Source organism: Bufo bufo, chromosome 7 (assembly GCF_905171765.1).
Source record: "Bufo bufo chromosome 7, aBufBuf1.1, whole genome shotgun sequence".
Taxonomy (NCBI): Eukaryota; Metazoa; Chordata; class Amphibia; order Anura; family Bufonidae; genus Bufo; species Bufo bufo.
Genome location: NC_053395.1, coordinates 183,882,395 through 183,908,248, shown reverse-complemented (window position 1 = coordinate 183,908,248; position 25,854 = coordinate 183,882,395). Strand labels below are relative to the sequence as shown.

Sequence of the window (25,854 nt, the reverse complement as noted above, 5' to 3'; positions counted from 1 at the left end):
CCTCCGAATCCGAGAGTCCCAGTGAGGACGAGGATGACCCCACTTTCCTCTTGTCATCCACGTCCTCCTCATCATCTAGCGATGATGATGAGCCCCCAAGGCGGAGCAAGGGGACCGCCATGCCAGGGACCCTGTGGCCCACACTAGTATGAGCAGCTCTGGGGCTCGTACTAGTTTTCCGGCACACCAGATAAGTCCACCTGAGCCCCCTACCGGTGAACTTGTCTGGTGTACCCCAGAGCATTTTGAGCCTGTGATTCCTGATTTTGTTGGTCAACCAGGAATCCAGATTCCCACAGTGGGCTTCACTGAATATGACTATTTTAGTCTTTTTTTCAATGACCACTTTGTGAATATGATGGTGGAGCAAACGAACCTGTTCGCCCAACAGTTCATTGCTCAACACCCGGGCTCCTTTTTGGCTAGGGCCGGTGGCTGGACTCCGGTCAGTGCAGCCGAGATGAGGACGTTTTGGGGCCTCGTGCTACACATGGGCCTAGTCAAAAAACCCAGTGTCAGGCATTACTGGAGTGGGGACGTCCTCTACCAGACCCCACTTTACAGTACAGGCATGACACATACCCGGTTTGAGGCCATCCGGAAATGCCTGCATTATGCAGATAATGCAGCATGTCCCCCCCCCCAAGGTGATCCTGCCTATGACCGCCTGTACAAAATCAGGCCGGTCATCAATTACCTTGGGGCCAAATTTGTACAGGCCTATATACCTGGAAGGGAGGTCGCGGTTGATAAGTTTCTCATTGCTTTCAAGGGGAGACTCCTTTTCCGCCAGTATGTTCCCTCTAAGCGGGCGAGGTATGGTGTGAAGCTGTACAAACTTTGTGAGAGTACCTCAGGGAACACTTACAAGTTTCGTGTGTACGGGGGTCGGGATTCCCGTATTCAACCCCCAAAATGTCCCCCCACTCTGGGTGTTAGCGGGAAACTTGTGTGGGACCTTATGCACCCACTGCTAGATAAAGGTTACCACCTGTACGTGGGTAACTTTTATACTAGTATCCCCTTGTTCCAGTCCCTCGCCGCCAGATCCACGTCCGCTTGTGGGACCGTGCGCCTCCCTACTTACCCCCTCCAGGTACCAATCCCCAGGAATTACCAGTGAAACCTGTTTCTGGTCAGATATAAGGACAAGAGGGATGTCCTTGTACTGTCCACAATTCACAGTAACGGCATCACCCCTGTCCCTGTGCGAGGTACCGCGGCAACGGTCCTCAAGCCCGATTGTATCGTCGACTACAATCAGTATATGGGAGGAGTTAATCTCTCTGATCAAATCCTCAAGCCATATAATGCCATGCGCAAGACCCGGGCATGGTACAAAAAAGTTGCGGTCTATTTGGTGCAGGTTGCCTTGTACAACTCTTTTGTGCTGTCCCGGAGCGCTGGCAACACAGGGAAATTCCTGCAGTTCTATGAAGCAGTCCTCAAGGCCCTGATCTTTTCTGACCGGGAAAGAGCAGGCCGGGGTACCTTGGGAACTGGAGGCGCCCCCGGATCATCCATGGCCAACACTTTCCAGGTGTGGTCCCCCATACTGGAAAGAAGGGACGGTCCCAAAAAAAGTGCAGAGTGTGTCACAGGAGGGGGATACGGAAGGACACTACCACTCAGTGTGACACGTGCCCCGATCATCCGGGCCTCTGCGTTGAGGGTTGCTTCAGGGAGTACCACACTTCCATGGAGTACAAAATTTATAATCCCCTTCCCCAATTTTAATTCCATTTAGTCACTGACAATCGGAAAAAAACTATGGCTCTCAGACTTCAAAAATATTATTCTGTAAAACAAAAAAAAAAAAGTAGACATATTAAGAATGGCCGCGTCCGTAAGAATCTTCTCTATAAAAATACCCCATGACCTAACGACTCAGATGAACACGGTCAAAAAAATAAAATAAAAACGGTGCAAAAAAAGGTATTTTTTGTCACCTTACATCACAAAAAGTGTAATAGCAAGCAATCAAAAAGTCATATGCCCCCCAAAATAGTGCCAATAAAACCGTCCTCTCATCCCCTCAAAAAATTTGCCCCTACCTAAGAGAATCAGCTAAAAACTAAAAAAAACTGACTTAGACTATGCAGATACTAAAATGTGTTTTTTTTGTTTATAAAAGGATAATAAACATAATAGACATTTTAGGTATCGCTGCGTCCGTAAGAATCTGCTCTAAAAAAATACCCCATGACCTAACCCTTAAGATGAACACAGTCAAAAAAAAATATTAAAACGGCGTCAAAACAGCTATTTTTTGGCAAGTTTTACATTTTAAACCGTTTTTTCCAGTAACAAAGCAAGGGTTAACAGCCAAACAAAACTTTATATTTATTACCCTGATTCTGCAGTTTACAGAAACACCCCATATGTGGTCGTAAACTGCTGTATGACTAAACGGCAGGGCGCAGAAGGAAAGGAACGCCGTATGGTTTCTGGATTTTGATGGCCTTATTTTTTGGCACCATGTCCCATTTGAAGAACCCCTGATGCACCCCTAGAGTAGAAACTCCATTAAAGTGACCTCATCTAAGAAACTACACCGCTCAAGGTATTCAAAATTGATTTTACAAACTTTATTAACACTTTAGGTGTTCCTCAACAATTTATGGCAAATGGAGATGAGATGAAATTTCAGAATTTCTATTTTTGGTAACCTTGCCTCACAAAAATGTAATATAGAGCAACCAAAAATCATATGTACCCTAAAAATAGTCCCAACAAAACTGCCACCTTATCCCGTAGTTTCCAAAATGGGATCACTTTTATGGAAAATTTGCCCAAAAATTTTAATTCTGAAATTTCATCTCCATTTGCTAATAACTCTTGTAGAACACTGAAAGGGTTAACGACATTGTAAAATCAGTTTTGAATACCTTAAGGGGTGTAGTTTCTTAGATGTGGTCACTTTTATGGAGTTTCTACTCTAGGGGTGCATCAGGGGGGCTTCAAATGGGACATGGTGTAAATAAACCAGTCCAGCAAAATCTGCCTTCCAAAAACCACGCGGCGCACCTTTCCCTCTACGCCCTACCGTGTGCCCGTACAAGCGTTTGAAAGTTATCACCACATAAAGTGACACTGGTCAGATTTGCAAAAAATGGCCTGGTGAAAATGAGCCCGGTCCTTAAGGAGTTAAAAAAAGGAGACACACAAAACTCACCAAGGCACAAAAGTCTTGCCCACCCTGCATTTCATATTTCCCATAGACTTTCAGCTACCATCTGGTGTTGGTGTTTGTTTCACCAAAAAAATGCCACTAAAAGAATGCAGTGCTGAAACACGTGGATGACAAGAGGAAAGTGGGGTCATCCTCGTCCTCACTGGGACTCTCAGATTCGGAGAAAAAATAAAAAAAAAGATATGGGTGAATCCAGTCTATAGAGTCTGTCCAGCTGGGCTGGTGTATAACATCCAGGTGCCCTTATAATGAATAGATAAGCTGATCTTACTTGTTATAAAGAACAATATCGGGACGCCAGATATCACTGGAAGGAACTCGGATTTTCTGTATCCCGCCATAATTTGCTGGGTTCCATTTTAAATTCACATCCACCCATTGCTAAACATAGAAAACGTCACCAAAAAGAAATATATTATTATTATTCCACATATTATTAAGCTTATGAAACAAACAATAATCAGAAGTAAATGATGGGAGTCACCCACAAGATGTCAAATGTATTGGACAAAGACATAAACCCGTTTGACCCCTTAAGGCCTCATGCACACGACCGTATTTTTTTGCGGTCCGCAAAACGGGGTTCCGTTTTCCCGTGATCCGTGACCGTTTTTTTCGTCCGTGGGTCTTCCTTGATTTTTGGAGGATCCACGGACATGAAAAAAAAGTCGTTTTGGTGTCCGCCTGGCCGTGCGGAGCCAAACGGATCCGTCCTGAATTACAATGCAAGTCAATGGGGACGGATCCGTTTGACGTTGACACAATATGGTGCCATTTCAAACGGATCCGTCCCCATTGACTTTCAATGTAAAGTCTGGAGTCCCTTTTATACCATCAGATCGGAGTTTTCTCCAATCCGATGGTATATTTTAACTTGAAGCGTCCCCATCACCATGGGAACGCCTCTATGTTAGAATATACTGTCGGATATGAGTGAGATCGTGAAACCTCATTTCCGACAGTATATTCTAACACAGAGGCGTTCCCATGGTGATGGGGACGCTTCTAGTTAGAATATACTACAAACTGTGTACAAGACTGCCCCCTGCTGCCTAGCAGCATCCGATCTCTTACAGGGGGCCGTGATCAGCACAATTAACCCCTTAGGTGCCGCACCTGAAGGGGTTAATTGTACTATCATATCCCCCTGTAAGAGATCAGGGCTGCCAGGCAGCAGGGGGCAGACCCCCCCCTCCCCAGTTTGAATATCATTGGTGGCCAGTGCGGCCCCCCCCCCCTCCTCCCTCTATTGTAATAATTCGTTGGTGGCACAGTGTGCCGCCCCCCCTTCCTCCCTCTATTGTAATAAATCGTTGGTGGCACAGTGTGCGCCCCCCATTGGCCCCCCCTCCCTCTATAGCATTAACAACATTGGTGGCCAGTGTGCGGCCTCCCATCTCCCCCCCCCCCCCGATCATTGGTGGCAGCGGGTTACTAGCAATAGTACAATAGTAAAAGATTCATACTTTACCTGGGAGCTTGGGAGCTGCGAGGTTCGTGTCCGGCCGGGAGCTCCTCCTACTAGTAAGTGACAGTTCATTTAGCAATGCGCCGCACAGACCTGTCACTTACCAGTAGGTGGAGCTCCCGGCCGGACACGAACATCGCAGCAGCAGCCTGGAGCAGGTAAGTATGAATCTACTACTATTGTACTATTGCTAAGTAACCATGGCAACCAGGACTGTAGTAGCGTCCCGGTTGCCATGGTTACCGATCGGAGCCCCAGCGATTAAACTGGGACTCCGATCGGAACTCCGCTGCCACCAATGATGAGGGGGGGGGGGGGGAGAGATGGGAGGCCGCACACTGGCCACCAATGTTGTTAATGCTATAGAGGGGGGGGGGGCCGATGGGGGGCGCACACTGTGCCACCAACGAATTATTACAATAGCGGGAGGGAGGGGGGGGGCGCACACTGTGCCACCAACGAATTATTACAATAGAGGGAGGGGGGGGGCCGCACTGGCCACCAATGATATTCAAACTGGGGAGGGGGGGGGGGGGGTCTGCCCCCTGCTGCCTGGCAGCCCTGATCTCTTACAGGGGGCTGTGATCTGCACAATTAACCCCTTCAGGTGCCGCACCTGAAGGGGTTAATTGTGCTGATCACGGCCCCCTGTAAGAGATCGGGTGCTGCCAGGCAGCAGGGGGCAGTCTTGTACACAGTTTGTAGTGTATTCTAACTAGAAGCGTCCCCATCACCATGGGAACGCTTCTGTGTTAGAATATACTGTCGGTTCTGAGTTTTCACGAAGTGAAAACTCAGCTTTGAAAAAGCTTATATGCAGACGGATCTTCGGATCCGTCTGTATAAAAACTAACCTACGGCCACGGATCACGGACACGGATGCCAATCTTGTGTGCATCCGTGTTCTTTCACGGACCCATTGACTTGAATGGGTCCGTGAACCGTTGGCCGTGAAAAAAATAGGACAGGTCATATTTTTTTCACGGCCAGGAAACACGGCTCACGGATGCGGCTGCCAAACGGTGCATTTTCCGTTTTTTCCACGGACCCATTGAAAGTCAATGGGTCCGCGAAAAAAAACGGAAAACGGCACAACGGCCACGGATGCACACAACGGTCGTGTGCATGAGGCCTAAAGAGGTTTTCTAGGACTATGGCCTTTCTTTACCTAGCTCCCGGAGTGTGTGGTACCTGTGGAAATACTGATACTCACCTGCTTTTCGCCACTCCATGCCGGCACTCTGGCTCTGTTTTGTAATCTTTTGGTCCCTGGTACGTTTACTTCTGGCCAGGGTCAGGTGCGCCTCTGCAGCCAATTACTTGCCTCAGCAATGACATGTCCCCAAGCAGCTCGTGATCCAGCAGTAATGGGCCACTTGGGGACACGTCACCTCTGAGACCAGTCATTCTCTGCAGTGGTGCACGTGACCAGGGCCGGTACAAGGCAGGGGCCGAAGGAGCGGGTGCCCTGGGCGCTACAAGGAGGGGGGCGCAGCAGGGCCGGACTGGCCTGCCGGGATACCGGGAAATTTCCCGGTGGGCCGGCAAGCCTGAGTGCCGCAAGGCCGCGGCCCTGGTGACAAGTGGGGGCGGCCGCGGCCGGCGGCAGGGCAGAGCAGGAGATGAGCGCTTCCATTGCGGAAGCGCTCATCTCCATAGTCATCTGTATTGCCGTCCTCAGGACGGCAATACAGATGCCTGCGCTGCGGCAGAGGAGGGAGAGGTGTGTCCCCTCCTGTTCCTCTGATAGGCTGCCGGCCTAGTGCTGGCAGCCTATCAGAGGCCGGTGCAGGCGGCGCGATGACGTCATCGCGTCGCCTGACTGCCGTATAGCGAGGGACACAGACGGAAGAGGCGGCCTGCATCGCATCACATTGCTGGAGGTAAGTATAAGTTTTTTTTATTATTTTTTTTATTTATATAGGTACAATACTGGGCTGGGCTGGGCTGGCACATAAGGGGGGGCTACTGGGCTGGCACATGATAAGGGGGGACTACGGGGCTACTGGGCTGGCACATAAGGGGGGCTACTGGCACATGATAAGGGGGGCTATTGGCACATAAGGGGGGCTATTGGCACATAAGGGGGGCTATTGGCACATAAGGGGGGCTATTGGCAATAAGGGGGGCTACTGGCAATAAGGGGGGCTACTGGCAATATGGGGGGCTACTGGCACATGATATGGGGGCACTCTGGCTACTGGCACATGATATGGGGGCACTCTGGCTACTGGCACATGATATGGGGGCACTCTGGCTACTGGCACATGATATGGGGGCACTCTGGCTACTGGCACATGATATGGGGGCACTCTGGCTACTGGCACATGATATGGGGGCACTCTGGCTACTGGCACATGGTATGGGGGCACTCTGGCTACTGGCACATGATATGGGGGCACTCTGGCTACTGGCACATGATATGGGGGCACTCTGGCTACTGGCACATGATATGGGGGCACTCTGGCTACTGGCACATGATATGGGGGGAGGCTCTGGCTACTGGCACATGATATGGGGGCATCTATGGGGGCACATCTTACTGCAGATTATTTAGGGGCATCTACTGAGGCTAAAAAGAAGATATTTTATATGGGGGGCTCTGTATAGGGGCATTTTATACTGGGACACATTATGGTGGGTACTATGGGGAAGGGGGGAGCACTATGGGGGTCATCTACGGGGGCACTGAGAAGGGGTATTTTATGTTGGCACATTATGGGAACATTAGCTCAACTGGGGGCATTACAAAGGGGTATGTTTTGCATATTATAAGGAGAATTATTACTACTGGGGGGGGCATTATGGTGGGCTTTATTACTCCCCCATGGTATGACCCCCTAGTAGCAGCACCAGCCTCTCCCTGCTCTGCTATCCCTCTGCCCCTTCTCCAAATCCTTATTATGAAATCTTTCTCATTAGGATAAAGCACAACATCAGCTCCGCCGAGCCCCCGGCCAAGTGTTGAAGTGGCGTCCGAGATCCCCAAGGGCCAAGTCAAGTAACTGTAAGTTTTTATGGGGGTTCTACAAAAGAGCTATCGTGGGGCAAAGTTCATAGTCCCACAGTCCTTTGTTCTATTGCTTTAAGTATATTCTTGTTTTGAAACAACATTGATTCTTTCTTAAAAACGGGGGGGGGGGGGGGGGGGGGGGGGGGGGCGCAGTTTGCCATCTTCGCCCTGGGCACCAAATGGCCTTGTCCCAGCCCTGCACGTGACCCTGTCCATAGCCGGTCCAGAAGTAAACAAGCCATGGACTGGAAGATTGACAAACGGAGCCAGGGCATCAGAACAGAACAGCAGGGAGTAGGTGAGTATAAGGTTTTCAACAGCTACCCCACACTTTGATAAACCCATTCCTCATCTAGGAGGTGCGGCTGGGTTATTATTTATTGTATGTAATCCCCTAATGTTAAATATGATAGACATTTATATATTTAGGCCAGGCTGTGTTCCAATTTAAAAAACCCATACAGTACCACCAATACCCCCAAGAGAAATGACAAAAATATATATATCAATAAAATATAAAGTTTATTAAATCTCATAAATAATGACACCTTGTGACATCTTTTTTTGTTCCAATTTAGACACAAAATGGGACATCCGTCTGAATTTGCAACTTTTCAACGCAAAACTGCTGTAGAAGATTGATCCATTTCCCCCACAGCGTTCACCTGAACAGTCATTGACCTTCGGCGTCACCCGCGACTGTTCTCATTCGGCGCAACGGTGTTGGGACTCCTAACACTGTACATGAGACATGAGCATACCAGAGGAGGAGGAAACCTGGGTAGCTTGGAAGAGTCCACGCATCTATAGGCTATCATTACCTTGGTGGATCTCCATTGTAGGGATTGGCTTACATCTAATCTTGATGTCATGTCTTACCAATACCGCCTCCTATGATCAATGGTTGCTGGTGCGGTATATTGATTTATCTATATATATTATTTTTTTATGTATCTATACCTTTGTTATGTATAACCCTGACGGTGGCGCATATTGAATCAGTCACCTTATGAGATATTGTCCCCCTGAGGAACCCATAAGTGGGGAAAACGCGTTAGGGTACAGGGACCCATGAGGGCCAATTAGGGTTGTTGGCAGGATAGGTATGAGGACAGAGAGTCTCCACCCTCAGGGGCAGTCTCTGGGCTAAGGGACACTGTAGGGTCCTCACAGGGAAAGTTTTTTCCAACCCAGTGTTCCTATGGTGATGTATTTCGGAGTTACCATCCTGGTGTATAGTATATGAGAATTTATTTCTCTTTTTTTTTCTTTACCATCCTGGTGTATAGTAAATCCTATTTCAAATTGACCATCATCAGAATAATGTATTGGGAAACTTTAGGTTTATTTTTTAATTAGATGAATTAAAGTGTCTTTTTAAGGGTCTTACTTTTTGCTGGACTTAGTTTGATATATTTTGAATGACTCATATGTACTGAGGTGGATATCGGTATTTGCTGGGAGTCCTAGCACTGCTCTGAGTCCTAGCAACACTGTGCAAACTTGGTTATTTCATAATGAATTTCATTTTAAGGGATATTCCCATCTGGGACATTTATGGCAAATCCATAGGATGGGGCCCCCGAAGTGTACAGCAAGTCCGCTAGTTTGGAAATTTTTAGGAGTCCCATAGTGGTGAATGGAGAGGTGGCCGCGCTTGTGCTGCTTGTTCTCCATTCACTGCTATAGCACTTCCGAAAACAGCTCGCTATTTTGAGAACTACCAAAGCAATGAATGGAGAGGACGCTGTGCATGTGCATTTACTCCGAACTGTTCTGGAGATATGAGCGGGTCCCAGATGTGGGACCCCCCACCTGTAGGACATTTATGTAAAACAAAACATGCAATGCAACAGCTCTCTGCAAACCAAATAAAGTACAAAAATGCATAATAATTGCTAGTGCTATACTTATAAATTAGAGATGCTTGACAAATCATTTTGTACAAAATTATTTGAGCCCGTCTGCCGCACGTCAAGGCGATCTCTGTAAGACGGGTTCCTAACACTAAATTCTACCTGTTATGTGCCATGACGGCTACCATACAATTCAGGGAGTGTAGGTTCCACATGCATGCTGGGCCTGCTTTAATTTCTGTCATTTTTAGTGCCAAAATGGCCTCCATGCATGCCGGGCCCACTCCACACCACTCCTGGTGCCAAATGGCCACCATTAAAGCAGTGTCACGGCCTATGGTGTGCGCTGTGACACTTTTGCTACACTTGCGGTTGCCCGCGGCAACGTGTAGCTGTGTGTGCATGCGGTGGCAGTGTCTCGGCCTTCTGGGTGATTGCCGTGACATGGTTGCTACGCATGTTGTTGCCTGCGGCAACGTGTAGCTTTCTATGCTTGTGTGTGCACTTCACCTTTAAGTGGCTTCTTTCCCTTGTCTGGTGTTGGTTTGGTTAACTCACCTTCCTAGTGTTTTGTTAACACTGGGTTTATGTGTGTGTGGCTGCTTGGGCTATTTAGCCTCTGCTGGATGCCTGAAGCTGAGGGGGTACTCCAGCCATGGTGTATGCTGTTGCTATCCTCCTGGTCTTCATAGTCCATCTGTCCAGTGAGGGCTACCCTTGTGGTCATTGATGTTAAGTAGATATTCTTGTGGTGTCTCACGTTATTGCAGCTATGGTGTCCTGGGTCCCTGTGTGATTTGTGGTGTGTGCTGTGTCCTTTTATGTTGGTGTGGACATCAGCACTTGTGCACGGGTTCCAGTCAGTGTGTCTGTGGCAGGTAAGTGTGTTACTGGTTTCACTTACCTGCCATCTCCATATGCTGTATGTGTTCCCCTCTCCTTGCAGCCTGGCCTCAGATAGAGACTCCTGTTCCTCCATGACTGGGATAAACAGGTCGTCTCTCCCCTGCTCCTAAGTGAGGGATTACCAGGGCGACTTAGGGTTTCTAGGAATCCTGAGTATGAGTCGTCCTACCATCGGGGTCCGCTCATACAGTGAGGAGTCAGGGAGAGGATTAAGGACACGGTAGGAGGTGACCTGCTCCCTTATTACTCCTTTTGGCCAGGCTGATCCCCTTTACCCTTTGACACCGCACGGTGGGGGTTTCCCCCACTCCCCGCCGTGACAAGCAGGCCCAGCATGCATGTGGAATCTACACTCCCTGTCATGTTTTGTTTTACAGTGTTGTTCTCAGCCATAGCAACGTGCCCCTGCGCATTGGGATGTGCTGACTGACCCCCTTTTTCTTTATAGGACATTTATGGCGCATCCTATTGATATATACTGTATATGTCCAAGATGGGAATACCCCTTTAACCTCCTCCCTGAGAAAACCATGCATACACCCCTGAAACCAAAGAACGCAAATTAAAGAAACAGAATAAAGACACAGAACACGGTAATTGGGGGATAAATGGCCAAATTGTTTATTTAAAGTATTAAAAAATGGCAAACCCCCGACTCACGAAGAGTCACCCTCCAGCACTCAGGAGAGGAAAACCCCCTGTGGAGGAAACCTCTAGGGAACCATGGCTGGAGGGCTGCCCTTCCCTTGGGATTAGAGGGTAATGCCACTATGTGGCTGCCACATAAATAGTAGGGGGGGGGGGGTGCAGCAGCCGGGCTGATCTGGTTGGCTAGGCGGATGTCCCTTTCCACCGATTGGGTTATTGGCTTCCTGCTAGACCCTCCAAATTTCGTCAAGGTGCGGTAGTCAAGCTCAAGGTCCTCACGCCATCAAGTACCAAATAAGGCCGCTCACCCGCTTTTTAGAAGGGTTTTTCCCTTATGACACACATCTTTGTGATGTCACAGGTGTCTATGACTTATTTTTGTGGCAGTGTTCCAAAGGGTTAACCCTTTAGTGACTGTCAATGTGCCTTACAACATTAATGAACCCCTTCCTCACTGCACTGTGTCAATGTACTCCAGTTTAGATAACCGCTGTATATTGATGGCCCCCCCCGACAATCGTTGAGTTTTCTGCTTGAAGGGGGGGGGGGGCAGGTTTGTTCTGTTACGGACACCTACTGGTCCAGGTGCCGACACCAAGTACCCGGACCGTTAGCTCTGATTTAATCCCTTCCAGACCGCACCATGTAAATGAACAGACTAACAGCTTGGTCCTGGGACCGCACTTGAGGACCGCACTTGAGCACTCAGCCATGAGACGGGCACTTGCATCTTGACGGTTACAGTCACCATTGAGCACAAACCTTGATGGTTACTTTGTTATTTTAAGCTTGGCGGTTACTTTGGGAAACTAAACAGTCTATAGGCACATGGCCCTATAGTTACAGACCTCGGTTGCAGTTTCGGACAACTCGCCCTTCTAAGATGTGGTGGGGAATGTGGATCAGGGCTGTCTTGTCAGGGCCACGCTATGGAGGCCATTAGACACTCTCTTCCCTCCTCCCAACTGTCATCTTCCCCTCAACTGTCTCCTGCTGTCTTCTCTCTTTGACTGAGTCTAGACATCTGATTGGTGGTGGGCTGCGTTGAAACCCCTTTACACATCCGACACAAGAAGACAGGTAACAGAGGAAAGACATCATATATGTCCTCTGATATCACATAATAACAGCATGGACATACTGCGATTTGTGGTTCTCTCCTCTTCTAACTCATCCCTGTAATGTTCTCTGATATCACATAACAGCCTGGACATGCTGAGAGTTGTAGTCCTCTCCTCATGTACCTCCTTCCCCGTAACGTCCTCTGATATCACATTATATCACTCTCGACATGCTGGGAGCTGTAGTTCTCTCCTCTTATACCCTTCCCTTTCTTTGATATCCCATATACAGGGCCGGCGCTATAATAAGTCAGACCAAGTGGCTGCCTGAGGGCACAGAGAAGGGGGGGGGCGCCGGGGCTAAAAAAAAAAAAAAAAAAAAAAAAAAAATTTTATTTTTTTAAAATAAATTACAGGCTTCCCAAAGATTAAACAAAATTCCCCAAAGATTAAATAAAATCTACTTCCCAAAGATTAAACAAAATCTACCCATGCTCCTCCCCCTGCTGTTGGAGGAATTGTGGTATACAGGTTCTCTATATCACATTCTGTGGGCCTGCCCCAAGCTCTCCCAATTTTGGCAACAGATATTTGCGTTGATATTGGATATCACATTAGAAATTGTATCTCCACTCCCGGAATTTGCCCTGTTATTTCTTGGCATTCAGACCATGCAACCTAGTTACAGGAGCCTCATAGGCCATATACTACTGAGTGCTAAATTAATAATAACTCGCCATTGGAAGCAGACAGAACCACCTTCTTTGTCGGAGGTGATTCAAGAGCTAAACACGAAATGTTGATACGAGCATTCCCTTCCTGCTACAGTAATTTCCCCTAACTCCCATAACGCTACATGGACCCCTTGGATGATCAACCTAGGCCTCTTTCACACAACCGTTTTATTTTTCTGCTTTGCGGGCCGTTTTTTGTGTTCCGTATACGGTACCGTTCATTTCAATGGTTCCACCAAAAAAACAGAATGTACTCCGTATGCATTCCGTTTCCGTATTTCTGTTTTTCCATTCCGTTGAAAGATAGAACATGTCCTATTATTGCCCGCAAATCACGTTCCGTGGCTCCATTCAAGTCAACGGGTCCGCTAAAAAACCGGAACACATACGGAAATGCATCCGTATGTCTTCCGTATCCGTTCCGTTTTTGCGGAACCATCTATTGAAAATGTTATGCCCAGCCCAATTTTTTCTATGTAATTACTGTATACTGTATATGCCATATGGAAAAATGGAACGGAAACAGAAACACAACGGAAACCAAAAAACAGAACAACGGATCTGTGAAAAATGGACCGCAAAACACTGAAATAGCCAAACGGTAGTGTGAAAGAGTACTACTCCCCATAGAAAAACGCACACGCCAACTTTGGCTCTTAGAATAGGCAACTGTTGTCTGCTCATGTATTGGATACCTGCTATGTTGTTTCTTAGGCCTCTTCCACACTACCGTATGGCTATTTCAGTGTTTTGCAGTCCATTTTTTCACGGATCAGTTGTTCTGTTTTTTTGTTTCCGTTGTGTTTGCGTTCCGTTTTTTCTTATGGCATATACAGTATATACATATATTACATAGAAAAAATTGGGCATAACATTTTCAATAGATAGTTCCGCAAAAACGGAACGGATACGGAAGACATACGGATGCATTTCCGCATTTGTTTTTTTTCAGACCCATTGACTTGAATGGAGCCACAGAACGTGATTTGCGGGCAATAATAGGACATGTTCTATCTTTCAACGAAACGGAAATACGGAAAGGGAATGCATACGGAGTACATTTCGTTTTTTTTGCGGAACCATTGAAATGAATAGTTCCGTATACGGACCATTTCCGGAATGCAAAAAACGCCCCGCAAAATGGAAAAAATAAACGGTAGTGTGAAAGAGGCCTAACTCTGATTTGCTGTTATGCACTTTGGAATGAGACTCCAGGTTCATCTCACCATCTGCGAATGGTGTTCCTGGAGTAAATTTGTTATGCGCGAATTCATTCTTACGGATGTTGTACTGCTTACTTTTACTGACATGTGAAAATGAATAAAACGATTTACTCTAAATAACAGGCGAACTTGCGCCACCGGCCGCCCGCCCCAGTCTGCGTGTGTGCCGTGCAGCCCCGGCACGGCAACATGGTCAAAGGGTCAAGGGGGGTCTGACTGGCGAGTGGCGGCGGGCAACAACTGGAGCGGAGGTCTGAAGACTGGAGCGGAGCTGTTGGTGACTGTGTGAGTCTGTGACAGACAGTGACTCACACAGCCAGGCCCAGACCAGAGGGACTGCCGAATGCCGGTGGCACTGGTAGGTGATTATTGAGCTTTGAGGGGGAGATCCGAGAAATGTAATATGGATGGAGTGGGGGAAATGTGACAACATGGATGGAGCAGGGGGAGAAATGTAATATGGATGGAGGGGGAGAAATGTGACATGTGGGTGTGTGATGAAATGGACATGATGGAGGGGGATAAATGTGACATGGGGGGGTGAAATGTGACATGGGGGTGTAGTGTGGTGAAATGGACATGATGGACGGAGGGGGATAAATGTAACATGGATGGAGGGGGAGAAATGTGACATGGAGGGTGAGAAATGTGACATGGAGAGCGAGAAATGTGACATGGGGGGGAGAAATGTGACATTTCTCCCCCTCCATGTCACATCACCCCCTTTGTGTCACATTTCTTCCCCCTCCCCCCATGGCACATTTCTCCCCCTCCATGTCACATCACCCACCCTCCATGTCACATTACCCCCTCCGTGTCACATTTCTCATCCCACCCCATGTCAATTTTCTCCCCTCCATGTCACATCACCCCCTTCATGTTACATCACCCCCACCGAGTTCTGGGGGAGGGGGGGGGGGGGGGGGTGGCGCCAAAATGTAGCTTCGCTTGTGTTGACAAAAATCCTTGCACAAGTCCTGCCCATAATATCAGCCTGGACATGCTGGGAGTTGTAGTCCTCTCCTATTATACCTCCTCCCTGTAATGTGCTCTGCTATCACATTATATCAGCCTGGACATCCTTAGAGTGGTAGTCCTCTGATCATAGACTTCTCTGAAATGTCCTCTGATATCCCAGAACGATCACCAGAACCCATTATATAATGTACGCACTACATGTAGGGTTGCCACTTTTCCCAGCAGATTACCGGTAATACCGGCTAGGCCAGTGGTTTACCAGGCAGGTGACAACCCTAGTGGGGACCTGGCACCCCATTGATTTGCTGTTTTTCAGCAGCCTGCAATCAAAACAGTGGATAGAAGCCGGAAGCAAAAGGCTCCATCCACTGTGCGGTGGCCTTGAAGTTGCCACCATACTGCATCTTGTAACGGGGTGGTGTCTGCCCCCTTTATATTATTTTATCTATACTTTGAGTGTAAGAGCCGGGCTCCCTGATGTGTAGTGGACGCTCCCAGTCATATATGATATCTGTTCTCTGTTACCTGTCTTCTTGTGTCCGATGTGTAAAGGAGCCCAGCACCAATCAGGGATGTTGCTGACGATCAGATGTCTAGACTCAGTCAAGGAGAGAAGACAGCAAGAGACAGTTGAGGGGAAGATGACAGTTTGGAGGAGGGAAGAGAGTGTCTAATGGCCTCCATAGCGTGGCCCTGACAAGACAGCCCTGATCCACACACCCCGCCACATCTTGGTAGTGTGAGATATCAAAAACTGCAACCGAGATCTGTAACTATAGGGCCGTGTGCCTCAGTGAAAGACTGACACCATCAAGCTGTATACCTGATAGACTGTTCACTTGTCCATAGTAACCGCAAATTGCAGAACGCACACGGGTGGCATCCGTGTTTTTCGGATTCTCAATTTGCGGACTGTAAAACACGACACAGTCCAGGGGCTGTTAGTTATAGAACAAACCTGCTCCTCTGAAGGAGGATACACTGCGATTGTTGGGGAACCATAAATATACAGCGGTTATCCAATCTGGAACATGTTGACAAAGTGCGTTGAGGAAGGGGTTAATGGCCTCTGCAGTAAGGCACATTAACAGTCACTAAAGGGTTAACCCTATGGAACATTGCCACAAACATAAGTCATAGACACCTGTGACATCACAAAGATGTGTGTCATAAGGGAAGAACCCTTGTAAAAAGCGGGTGAGCAGCCATATTTGGTGCTGTACTTGATGGCCTGAGGACCTTGAGCTTGACCACCCGCCCACCGCACCTTGACGAAATTTGGAGGTTCTAGCAGGAAGGAAGCAAAGGGACATCCGCCTAGCCAACTAGATTAGCCCGGCTGCTGCCCCCCTCCCCCCACTATTTATGTGGCAGCCACATAGTGGCATTACCCTCTAAGCCCAAGGGAAGGGCAGCCCTCCAGCCATGGTTCCCTAGAGGTTTCCTCCACAGGGGGTTTTCCTCTCCTGAGTGCTGGAGGGTGACTCTCCGTGAGTCGGGGGTTTGCCTTTATTCTAATATTTAAAATAAACAATTTGGCCATTTATCCCCCAATTAACGTGTTCTGTGTCTTTATTCTGTGTCTTTAATTTGCATTCATTAGTTTCAGGGGTGTATGGATGATTTTCTCAGGGAGGGGGTTAAAGGGGTATTCCCATCTTGGACATAAATGGCATATATTGATAGGATGTGCCATAAATGTCCTATAGGTGGGGGGCTTATATCTCCAAAACAGCAGTCTGAAGTAAACAGAGAGCACATTGCGCATGCACGGCATCCTCTCTATTCATTGCTATGGGAGTTCCAAAAATAGCGTCCACGCTCGGCTGTTTTCAGAAGTCCTATAGCAGCGAATGGAGAACAAGCAGCACAAGCGCAGCCGCCTCTGCATTCACCAATATGGGACTCCTGAAATTGCCAAACCGCCGCTCAGCTATTTTCTGAAGTTCCATAGCGGTGAATGAAGAGTGGCCGCACATGGGGGACTTGCTATCTGTATACTTGTACACGCCGAAGACATCTTTTCTGTGAAATCTACAGAGCTGAATAGTGGCCGGAAGATGTCATCATGGTGGTCTGAACCAGATGGAGAAGAACATCACCTGTAAGTCACTTGTAACATCACCTGTAAGATGATTATTCTGTTACTGACTATGTCATCTGGATGATCTTCAGCTGATGATGGGTGGTAGCATGCAGTTTTGTGAAACAACAACTCCCAGCATTCCTTTACTACTGTTCAGGCCATATTGGGAGCTGTAGTTTGACACAGCTTACACAGTCTGACCTGATTACTCAAACGGTATCTGTAATGAAGTTTTAAAATCTGGTGATGTATAATGTATATATATGTACTGCACATGGTTCTGGTATTGTATTCATGCAGTGAACCTGGTTCTGGTGCTGTGTTTGACTTATAGGCTTGGTTCTGGTGCTGTATTCATGTAGTGAACGTGGTTCTGGTGCTGTATTCATGTAGTGAACGTGGTTCTGGTGCTCTATTCATGTAGTGAACGTGGTTCTGGTGCTCTATTCATGCAGTGAACTCGGTTCTGATGCTGTATTTGACCTATAGGTTTGGTTCTGGTGCTGTATGTATGTAGTGATCTTGGTTCTTGCTCTGTATTTGTGTGTTAAACGTGCAGCTGATGCTATACTTTGATCTAATATTATCCCTTCACATCTGCGTTCCAGCCACTGTGACAGATTCTGTCAAAAAGACCGGACAGAAAAGTTCTGTATACAAGGAGCAGCATCCTGAGCAGACCCCATTATAGTTTATGGACTCTCTTCAGCTCAGAAGTTGGTAAATCTGGTACCCCTAATGACCATGCTGGTGCTACGCACTCAATCATGTCCTGTATCTGGGATTGCACATGTGTACGATCCTAACATGACAACACAGCCAGCTGCCACCATTTCAGGATTTAAAGCCCATTTACCTATACCGCCTTTATATGGTAGGTAGAGTTAAACAGGTTAAGGGTGGGCTGCTACACATGGGCTAGTGCTGTGTGCTTGCCCCCAAGGCTAAAATTTGCCAGCCAGCCCCTGACCATATGTCCTCTTTTTTCCAGATATGTCCTCTTTCTGCTAGCCCTGCTCTGTGGGTGTTCTGAGAAGATCTGTCAGAGTTGCTGCACGTGGCTCGATCTGACAGTTTGTTTTGTTTTGGGTTTGAACAGAATCCCACCTCCTATCAGGTGTGGTTCGTTTGGTCATTGGGGAGGCTATTTATTCCTCCCTCTCCCTATAGCCTTTGCAGATTATACTTCTTCCTTGTTTGTGTGCTGGAAGTTTTGGTGGATTGTCTGCTCCAACTCATCTAAAGATAAGTCCTTTTCCCTTTTCTCTTCTGTCTGTTTTTTTACTAGGCCCCTAGGGTGACGCTAGCTCCTTCGGTGGTTGAAGGAGCTGGTAGTCTCTTTCCCTTTTCCCTACTGCTGAGGGTTTGGTCCAGTGTGTTTCAGCTTAGGTACGTGGGAATGTGCATATCTACCATCGAGATATTCACATGGGCATAGCAGCGTAGGGAAAGTCTTTTAGGATTGCTAGAAGGTGACCTCTTTGTTCCCTAGCTTTTGGGGCCTAGTCAGTTGTTTTGTTTGCTTTGCTGTTTCCTGTTTTCTTCCCTTATCTTACCTACCGTGACATTATAACCCGCCCTACCGTCATTTTTTGCAAAATGGAGACTATTGATGCTTTGGTTGATCGCATGCAGGGATTGTCTTTGGAGGTAGCTGACCTCTGCAATTCGGTTGCACAGTGTCAGAGTACTTTGGCGTCTGGTGCTGCCGGAGAAAACCAGGTCTGCCTGGAACCTAAGGTCGCTCTCCCTGATAGGTTTTCCGTGGGAAGTGATAACTTTGTCCGGTTCAGGAAGTCCTGTAAATTATATTTTTGTCTGCGTCCGATTTCATCTGGAAACGAAAACCAGAGAGTTGGGATTATTATTTCTCTGTTAAAAGGTGACGCTCAGTCCTGGGCTTTTTATCTGCCGACCGGTTCTCAGTCCCTCCGGTCGGTGGATGAATTTTTCGGAGCCCTGTGTCTGATTTATGATTACCCTCACCGGGTCTCCATTGCTGAATCTAAGTTGCGCAGCTTGTGCCAGGGAGAATGTACTGCTGAGTCGTATTGTGCAGAATTTAGAAGATGGGCGACTGACTTGGAGTGGAATGATCCTGCACTCCGTAGTCAGTTTTGTCAGGGGCTATCTGAGAGATTAAAAGATGCCCTTTCATTTCATGAAAAACCTGAGCAACAACAGGAGGAGAACACAGGTTGACACAATGACAGTATGGAGGTGGCAGCAGCAGCAGCATCAGGACAGAGGCAGGTTGAGGACAGGTGAGGGCACAAGCCCTGCTCCCAGGCCATGCCAACTAAGGGTTGTGTCTGATGAACCCACCGACTTTTGGCTGGGGGTGTCTGATGTTACTTGGGACGAAGTGGATGACCGAGTCAACCATTCAAGAACCCGCTGGGTTGCTGGTCAGGACACGACCGCTAGATGACACCGGGAGCTCAGGCCTCTTGCTGCGACTCCTGTTGCCACACCCCCTTACTCTGCTGTGACCTGTGCCTGCGCCAGAAACATTTAGGCCTCTGCAACTCCCCTGTGCAGGGCCTGGCACTTCTCTGTTTGACATACTGTTAGATCAAATAAATAAATAAAAAGGAAATTAAAAAAGTCTGTAATTTTCTCACTTCACCACACAATGGCTAATAAGCCCTTTTTTCCACTAATACACGGCAAAGAAGGCTTTAGAACATATAACTGCACCGCTAAACGGCAAATAGGCCCTTACTTTTTTCCACTTATACATGCCACAAAAGGCTTTAGAACATATAACTGCACCGCTGAACAGCAAATAATATATATATTTTTTGCCACTAATACATGCCAAAAAGGGCTTTAGAACATATAACTGCACTGCTGAACGGCAAATATATATTTTTTTGCCACTAATACACGCCAAAAAGGGCTTTAGAACATATAACTGCACCGCTGAACGGCAAATAATATATTTTTTTGCCACTAATACAGGCCAAAAAGGGCTTTAGAACATATAACTGCACCGCTGAACGGCAAATAGACCCTTACTTTTTTCCACTTATACATGCCACAAAAGGCTTTAGAACATATAACTGCACCGCTGAACAGCAAATAATATATATTTTCCCCGGCACCTCCACAACGGCACTGACAGGAGGGTGTCCCCGCCCCCAGGACAGGGAAGCAACAATTCAAAAGGCCTCCTCCCCCTTACCTCACCAGTTGTTGTTTCCTGTCCTCGGGTCGTAGGAACGCTCCTGCAGTGCCAGGAAGTTCAAATTCGCACAGCCTGGATCATTTCCCCACGTGTTGGGGGGCTGGTGCAGGAGACAGGTCCCCCGGGGTCGCGTGTGCTGCCCTTTCCCATCTCTGGAGCAAGTCCTGCTGGCAGGCATCCTCAGGCTTCACAAATCCCACACCTCTGACGTTCCCCTTGATATTGATGAGGGAGAACTAGCTTCTGATTCTGAATCCGTCTCTTCGGATGACGGCTCTGGCAGACCCCTATTCCTTCCAGAAGAGATGGATGGTCTATTAAAATCTATCCGTGCGACCATGCTTATTGAGGATGTGAAGGAGGTCCACTCCATACAGGATCACGTGTTTCAAGGGCTAGGAGAAAAACGTAGAAGGGTTTTTCCGATCCATAATAATATTAAGGCTTTAATATCGAGAGAGTGGAAGGACCCTGAAAAAAGAACCACGGTCCCAAATTTCTTCAAAAGGAAATATCCCTTTGAAGAAATGGAAACAAATTTATGGGACAAAACACCTAAGGTCGACGCCTCAGTTGCCCCCCCCCCGTTTGAGGACATGGAGCTTTTGAGGGAACCCATGGATAAGAAATCAGAGAGCATGTTAAAAAATCCTGGGAAACAAATACGCCAATGTTGCGCCCTAGCAGGGGCGTAACGATCGCGGTCGCAGGGGGTGCGACTGCGACCGGGCCCGACGGGGGGAGGGGGCCCGCTGTACTAACATGTAATGAAGAGCTGTGACGGGGCCCGGCATGAAGTACAGTGACAATGCCAGCCCCGTCAGGGCGCTCCATTACACGTTTATATTATGAGGCAAGGTGGGGGAGGTTTGCGCAGAGAGGGGGAGGAGGAAGAGGGGGGACGCGCGCACTCACTCATATACACTCGGCCCGGCAGTTCTTGTCACTGCCGGGCTGTCTCCAGATCATCAGTGAAGCAGGAGCTCTAGCGCTCCCTCTGCTTGCCGCACATCGCGCTGCTGGCTGTGGGAGGAGCTCTGAAGGCCCGGGAAACTGCCTTCAGTACAGCCAGCAGCGCGATGTGAGTGTGGCAGTGAAAACATCAGGGAAGAGGGTAAGTATGTTTTTTTTTTTTTTTGCAGACTGGGGCAAAGGGGAAGGGGGGGCACAAAAGTGTGCATCTCTACTGAGGGGGCACCTAATCTGTCATAACTACTGTGAGGGGGGCACATATAAAGGCATTACTATGAGGGGGCACATATATCAACTACTGTGAGGGGGGGCACATAATCTGGCATAACCACTGTGAGGGGTACATATGTGGGCATATCTAATGTGAGGGGCACATAATCTAGCATAACCACTGTAGGGGGGCACGTATCTGGTCATACTGTGAGGGGCAAATAATCTGGCATAACTACTGTGAGGGGGGCACATATCTGGTCATAACTACTGTGAGGGGGAACATATCTGGCCAATACTACTGTGAGGGGCACATATCTTGCTATATCCCACTGTGAGGGGCACATATCTGGGCATATCCACTGTGAGGGGCACATATCTGGGCATATCCACTGTGACGGGGGCACATATCTGGGCATAACTACTGTGAAGGGGGCACATATCTGGCATAAATACCGTGAGGGGGCACATATTTGGCATAACTACTGTTAGGGGGCACATATCTTGCTATATCTACTGTTAGGGGGCACATATCTGGGCATAACTACTGTGACAGGAACAAAGGTGGGCTAATTACTGTGAAAGGCCACAAGGTGGGCATTAGTACTGTGAGGGGCCACAATGTGGGCATTAGTACTGTGTGGTAGAACTTAGGGGAAATGTCCTAAATTACCCTGCTATACATTGGCATAGCTCAGTCTACCAGGCCAGCACAGCGCCCCCTGCTGGTGATTTCATAGGGGCAGTCACCATCCCTTCCTTATGTGATTATTCATTTTTTTCTCTATCACCACAGGGACCTTGTTCTGGATCCAGTGGATATCACGCCGAAGCCAGCGACACCCTGGATGAGGTAGGACCAGATTTTATTAGGACTGGGTTAGTGTAGCCATGCATTGGGCTTAGGGCTCTTTAACACGAGCGGATCCCGTGTGGCTAATCCGCTGTGTGAAAGAGTGCCAAGCCCCGCTCCGGACAGCAGAGACACGGAGCAGTAACATAATTGATAATGCTCTGTGACTCTCTATGATCGTTTTGCTACAAACTCACAGTGACCACTTTATCTCACTGTGATTTTGTAGTAAAAAGGTCACAGAGAGGCACGGAGCATTATCAATCATGTTACTGCTCCGTGTCTCTTGGCCCTCATTCACGCAGCGGACTAACCACAAGGGAAAGAGCCCTTCGTAAGAAAATCTGCCGCTTCTTTGTAAAAGGGGGGGGGGGGGCCCGATCCAAAGTTTGCACTGGGGCCCATAACACTCTAGTTACGCCACTGCGCCCTAGCATTGCCTCTACCTGTACAGCCAGAACCCTTTCGGTCTGGCTAGATCAGTTAGAGGAACACATTGCAGCGGGTACCCTAGAGAAGAAATTCTGGTGTCCCTTCCCATGCTTAAGAAAGCATCAAACTTTTTAGCGGATGCCTCGGCGGACCTCGTCAGACTCTCGGCCAGGTCTGCCGCACTCTCCAATGCGGCTAGAAGGACAGTCTGGCTTCGCTCATGGTCGGGAGACGCAGGCTCTAAGGAGCCGACTGTGTTCCATCCCCTGTGAGGGAGACAGACTGTTCGGGTCGGGTTAGACGACATCCTTGAGAAGGCATCTGATAAAAAGAAAGGGTTCCCTCTAGATAATAAATACTACCATCAGAGGCGCTCCTTTCAGAGTCAAAGAAAGAGCAGATTGGACCCTAAGAAGAAAGAAGGTTCCAGGAAATGGCAACCTTCCAAAGGTAGGGGTAGAGGTTTCCTGCTTAATCCAGAGAGTACTTCTCGCTCCTCCCAATGATGCCAGATACCCAGTAGGGGGCAGATTAAGGGCCTTTTTTCCAGCTTGGGAAAACATCTATACCTCCCCGTGGGTTTTAAATTCTCTAAAAGACGGTCTGAAACTCTAATTTACCTCCCTTCCCCCAGACCGATTTACAATAAACAAGAGATTCTCCCCAGAGGGAAAACAACTTTGCCTAGAGTCAGAGGTATCCTCCCTGATAGAAAAGGAAGTACTCCTTCCTGTTCCAGAGGATCAATACGGGAAGGGTTTTTATTCTCCGGTCTTTCTAGTGCCAAAGCCAAATGGGTCCTTCTGACTGATAATAAACCTAAAATCCCTAAACAGATCAATCGTTTACAAAAGATTCAAAATGGAAACCATAAAATCAACAATCAATCAATCTCCTTCCTCAAGACTGTCTGATGGCCACATTAGATTTACAAGACGCTTACTATCATGTCCCAATATATCCACCCCATCAAAAATATCTAAGAATCACAGTCTTTATGGGAGACTAATTGCGCCATTTCCAATTCAGGGCGCTTCCGTTCGGGCTTGCCTCAGCTCCAAGAGTATTTTCCAAAGTCATGTCAGACGTCATAAATACCTACATCTCCAAAAGATATTAATAATACCTTATCTGGATGATTTTTTGGTAGCGGTAAGCTCCAAGAGATGCTCGAACTCCATCTCTCCCGGGTCCAAGACTGTCTCACCACGCTAGGGTGGATAATAAACTTCAAGAAGTCGGTTTTGTCCCCAGAAAGAAGGAAAATCTTTCTCGGAGTTCTTCTGGACTCTCATCTTCTGATGTCTTTTTTACCGGCAGACAAGAAGGAGAAAATAATGCTGGAAGTCTCCAGATTCTGCTCCCAGAGGACGGCCACCCTCAGGAACATAATGATGATCCTGGGCCTTCTCACCTCCACGATCCCATCCGTCAGATGGGCTCAGAGCAATTCTCGGGTAATCCAGTCCTTTCTCCTTTCCTCATGGAACGGTACAATCTCTGCCCTAGAGAAAAAGGTTTACATCCCGAGGGCGGTAAAAACATCTCTAAGGTGGTGGCAATTACAGAAACACCTAGACACGGGGGTCTATTGGAGACAGAAGGACGTGATGCTGATTACCACAGACGCCAGTGGTTCAGGTTGGGGAGGCCATGCGAACAGAAGGTACATACAGGGCGAATGGGGGACCAGATATGATAGATGCCTCGTCAAATGTGAAAGAGCTCATGGCCATCTTCAAGGTTGTTACATCTCTTCACACGCCCTCTTGCTCAAAGCACGTAAAAGTATTGTCCGACAATACTACAGCGGTCGCCTACCTCAACAGGCAAGGGGGGACAAAAAGTCGATCTTTAGCAGCGGTAGCTCGCAACATTTTTTTCTAGGCCGAAAGAAACCCATCGTCCCTTTTGGCGGTTCATGTAAAAGGAGATCAAAATCTCGTGGTCGATTTTTCCGGACATCAGTCAAAGAAGGAGAATGGTCCTTAGATTCCCGAGTATTCAAAAAGATCTGCGAAAAATGGGGCTGCCCGGAAATATACTTATTTGCCACAAGGGAAAACAGACAAACCAAAAAGTTCTGCTCCCTCTCCGGGCAGGGCCATCCGCTTTGGTTAGATGCCCTAGCCCAACCTTGGCCGAGCACTCTGTTGTATGCCTTCCCCCCCTTCAGCTTAATACCAAAGACACTGATGAAGATAGAGGAAGAACGAGCTTGTGTGATCCTCATCGCACCTTACTGGCCAAGGAGAGCTTGGTTTCCTCTACTGCTGAAACTGTCTGAGGGGATTTACTGGACATTACCACAAAACACGGACCTTCTTCATCAGGGTCCCATGTGGCATCCAAACTTAAACAACTGAACCTGACGGCCTGGAAATTGAACGGTCAGCACTAAAAAAAGAAAGGTCTGTCAGATGACGTGATTACTACTCTCATGCTGAGGCGCAAACCAATCACCTCGAAAATATACCTAAGGACCTTTTCAAAAAATTCTCTCTCTCCTGAGATCCCTCAAATTCTAGAGTTCCTGGAAGCAGGTCTAAACAAAGGTCTTCGTCCTTTCACTCTAAAGGTTCAGATATCTGCCCTCAGCGCCTTTCTGGTTTTAAGACTGGCCGATTCCCCTCTTGTTAAACGCTTTATCAAGGGGGCTACCAGAAAAGTTCAGACTGTTCGTTCCATGGTTCCACCTTGGGATCTGAGTCTGGTCCTCTCGGTTTTAATGGAGCCTTCATTTGAACCGGTGGATGAAATCTCTCTAAAACTATTAACTTACAAGACAGTATTCTTAGTGGCAATAACCACCGCCAGAATTGTTGGGGAGATACAGGCCTTCTCCTGTAAGATGCCCTATTTGTCTATTCTAGACGATCATATAATTCTAAGGCACTGTCCCTCATTTCTTCCTAAGTGATCTCCTCCTTCCATTGTGGTCAAGAAATCTCGCTACCATCCTTTTGCCCACATCCTTTGAAAAAGAGAAGAAATTTCAGAACCTGGATGTAAGAAGATCTGTGTTGGCCTA

The 25,854-nt window shown here is 47.8% G+C and overlaps 1 protein-coding gene across 1 annotated transcript in view; it reads right to left on the bottom strand.

Moving 5' to 3' along the window:
* Positions 1-25,854, bottom strand: part of LOC121007594 (acetylcholine receptor subunit alpha-1-B) — a 78,359-nt gene that overhangs the window by 17,547 nt on the left and 34,958 nt on the right. Inside the window, exon 4 of the mRNA XM_040439631.1 lies at positions 3,465-3,574. Within this exon, the coding sequence (XP_040295565.1) occupies positions 3,465-3,574 (110 nt within the window). The remainder of the gene's footprint in view (positions 1-3,464; positions 3,575-25,854) is intronic.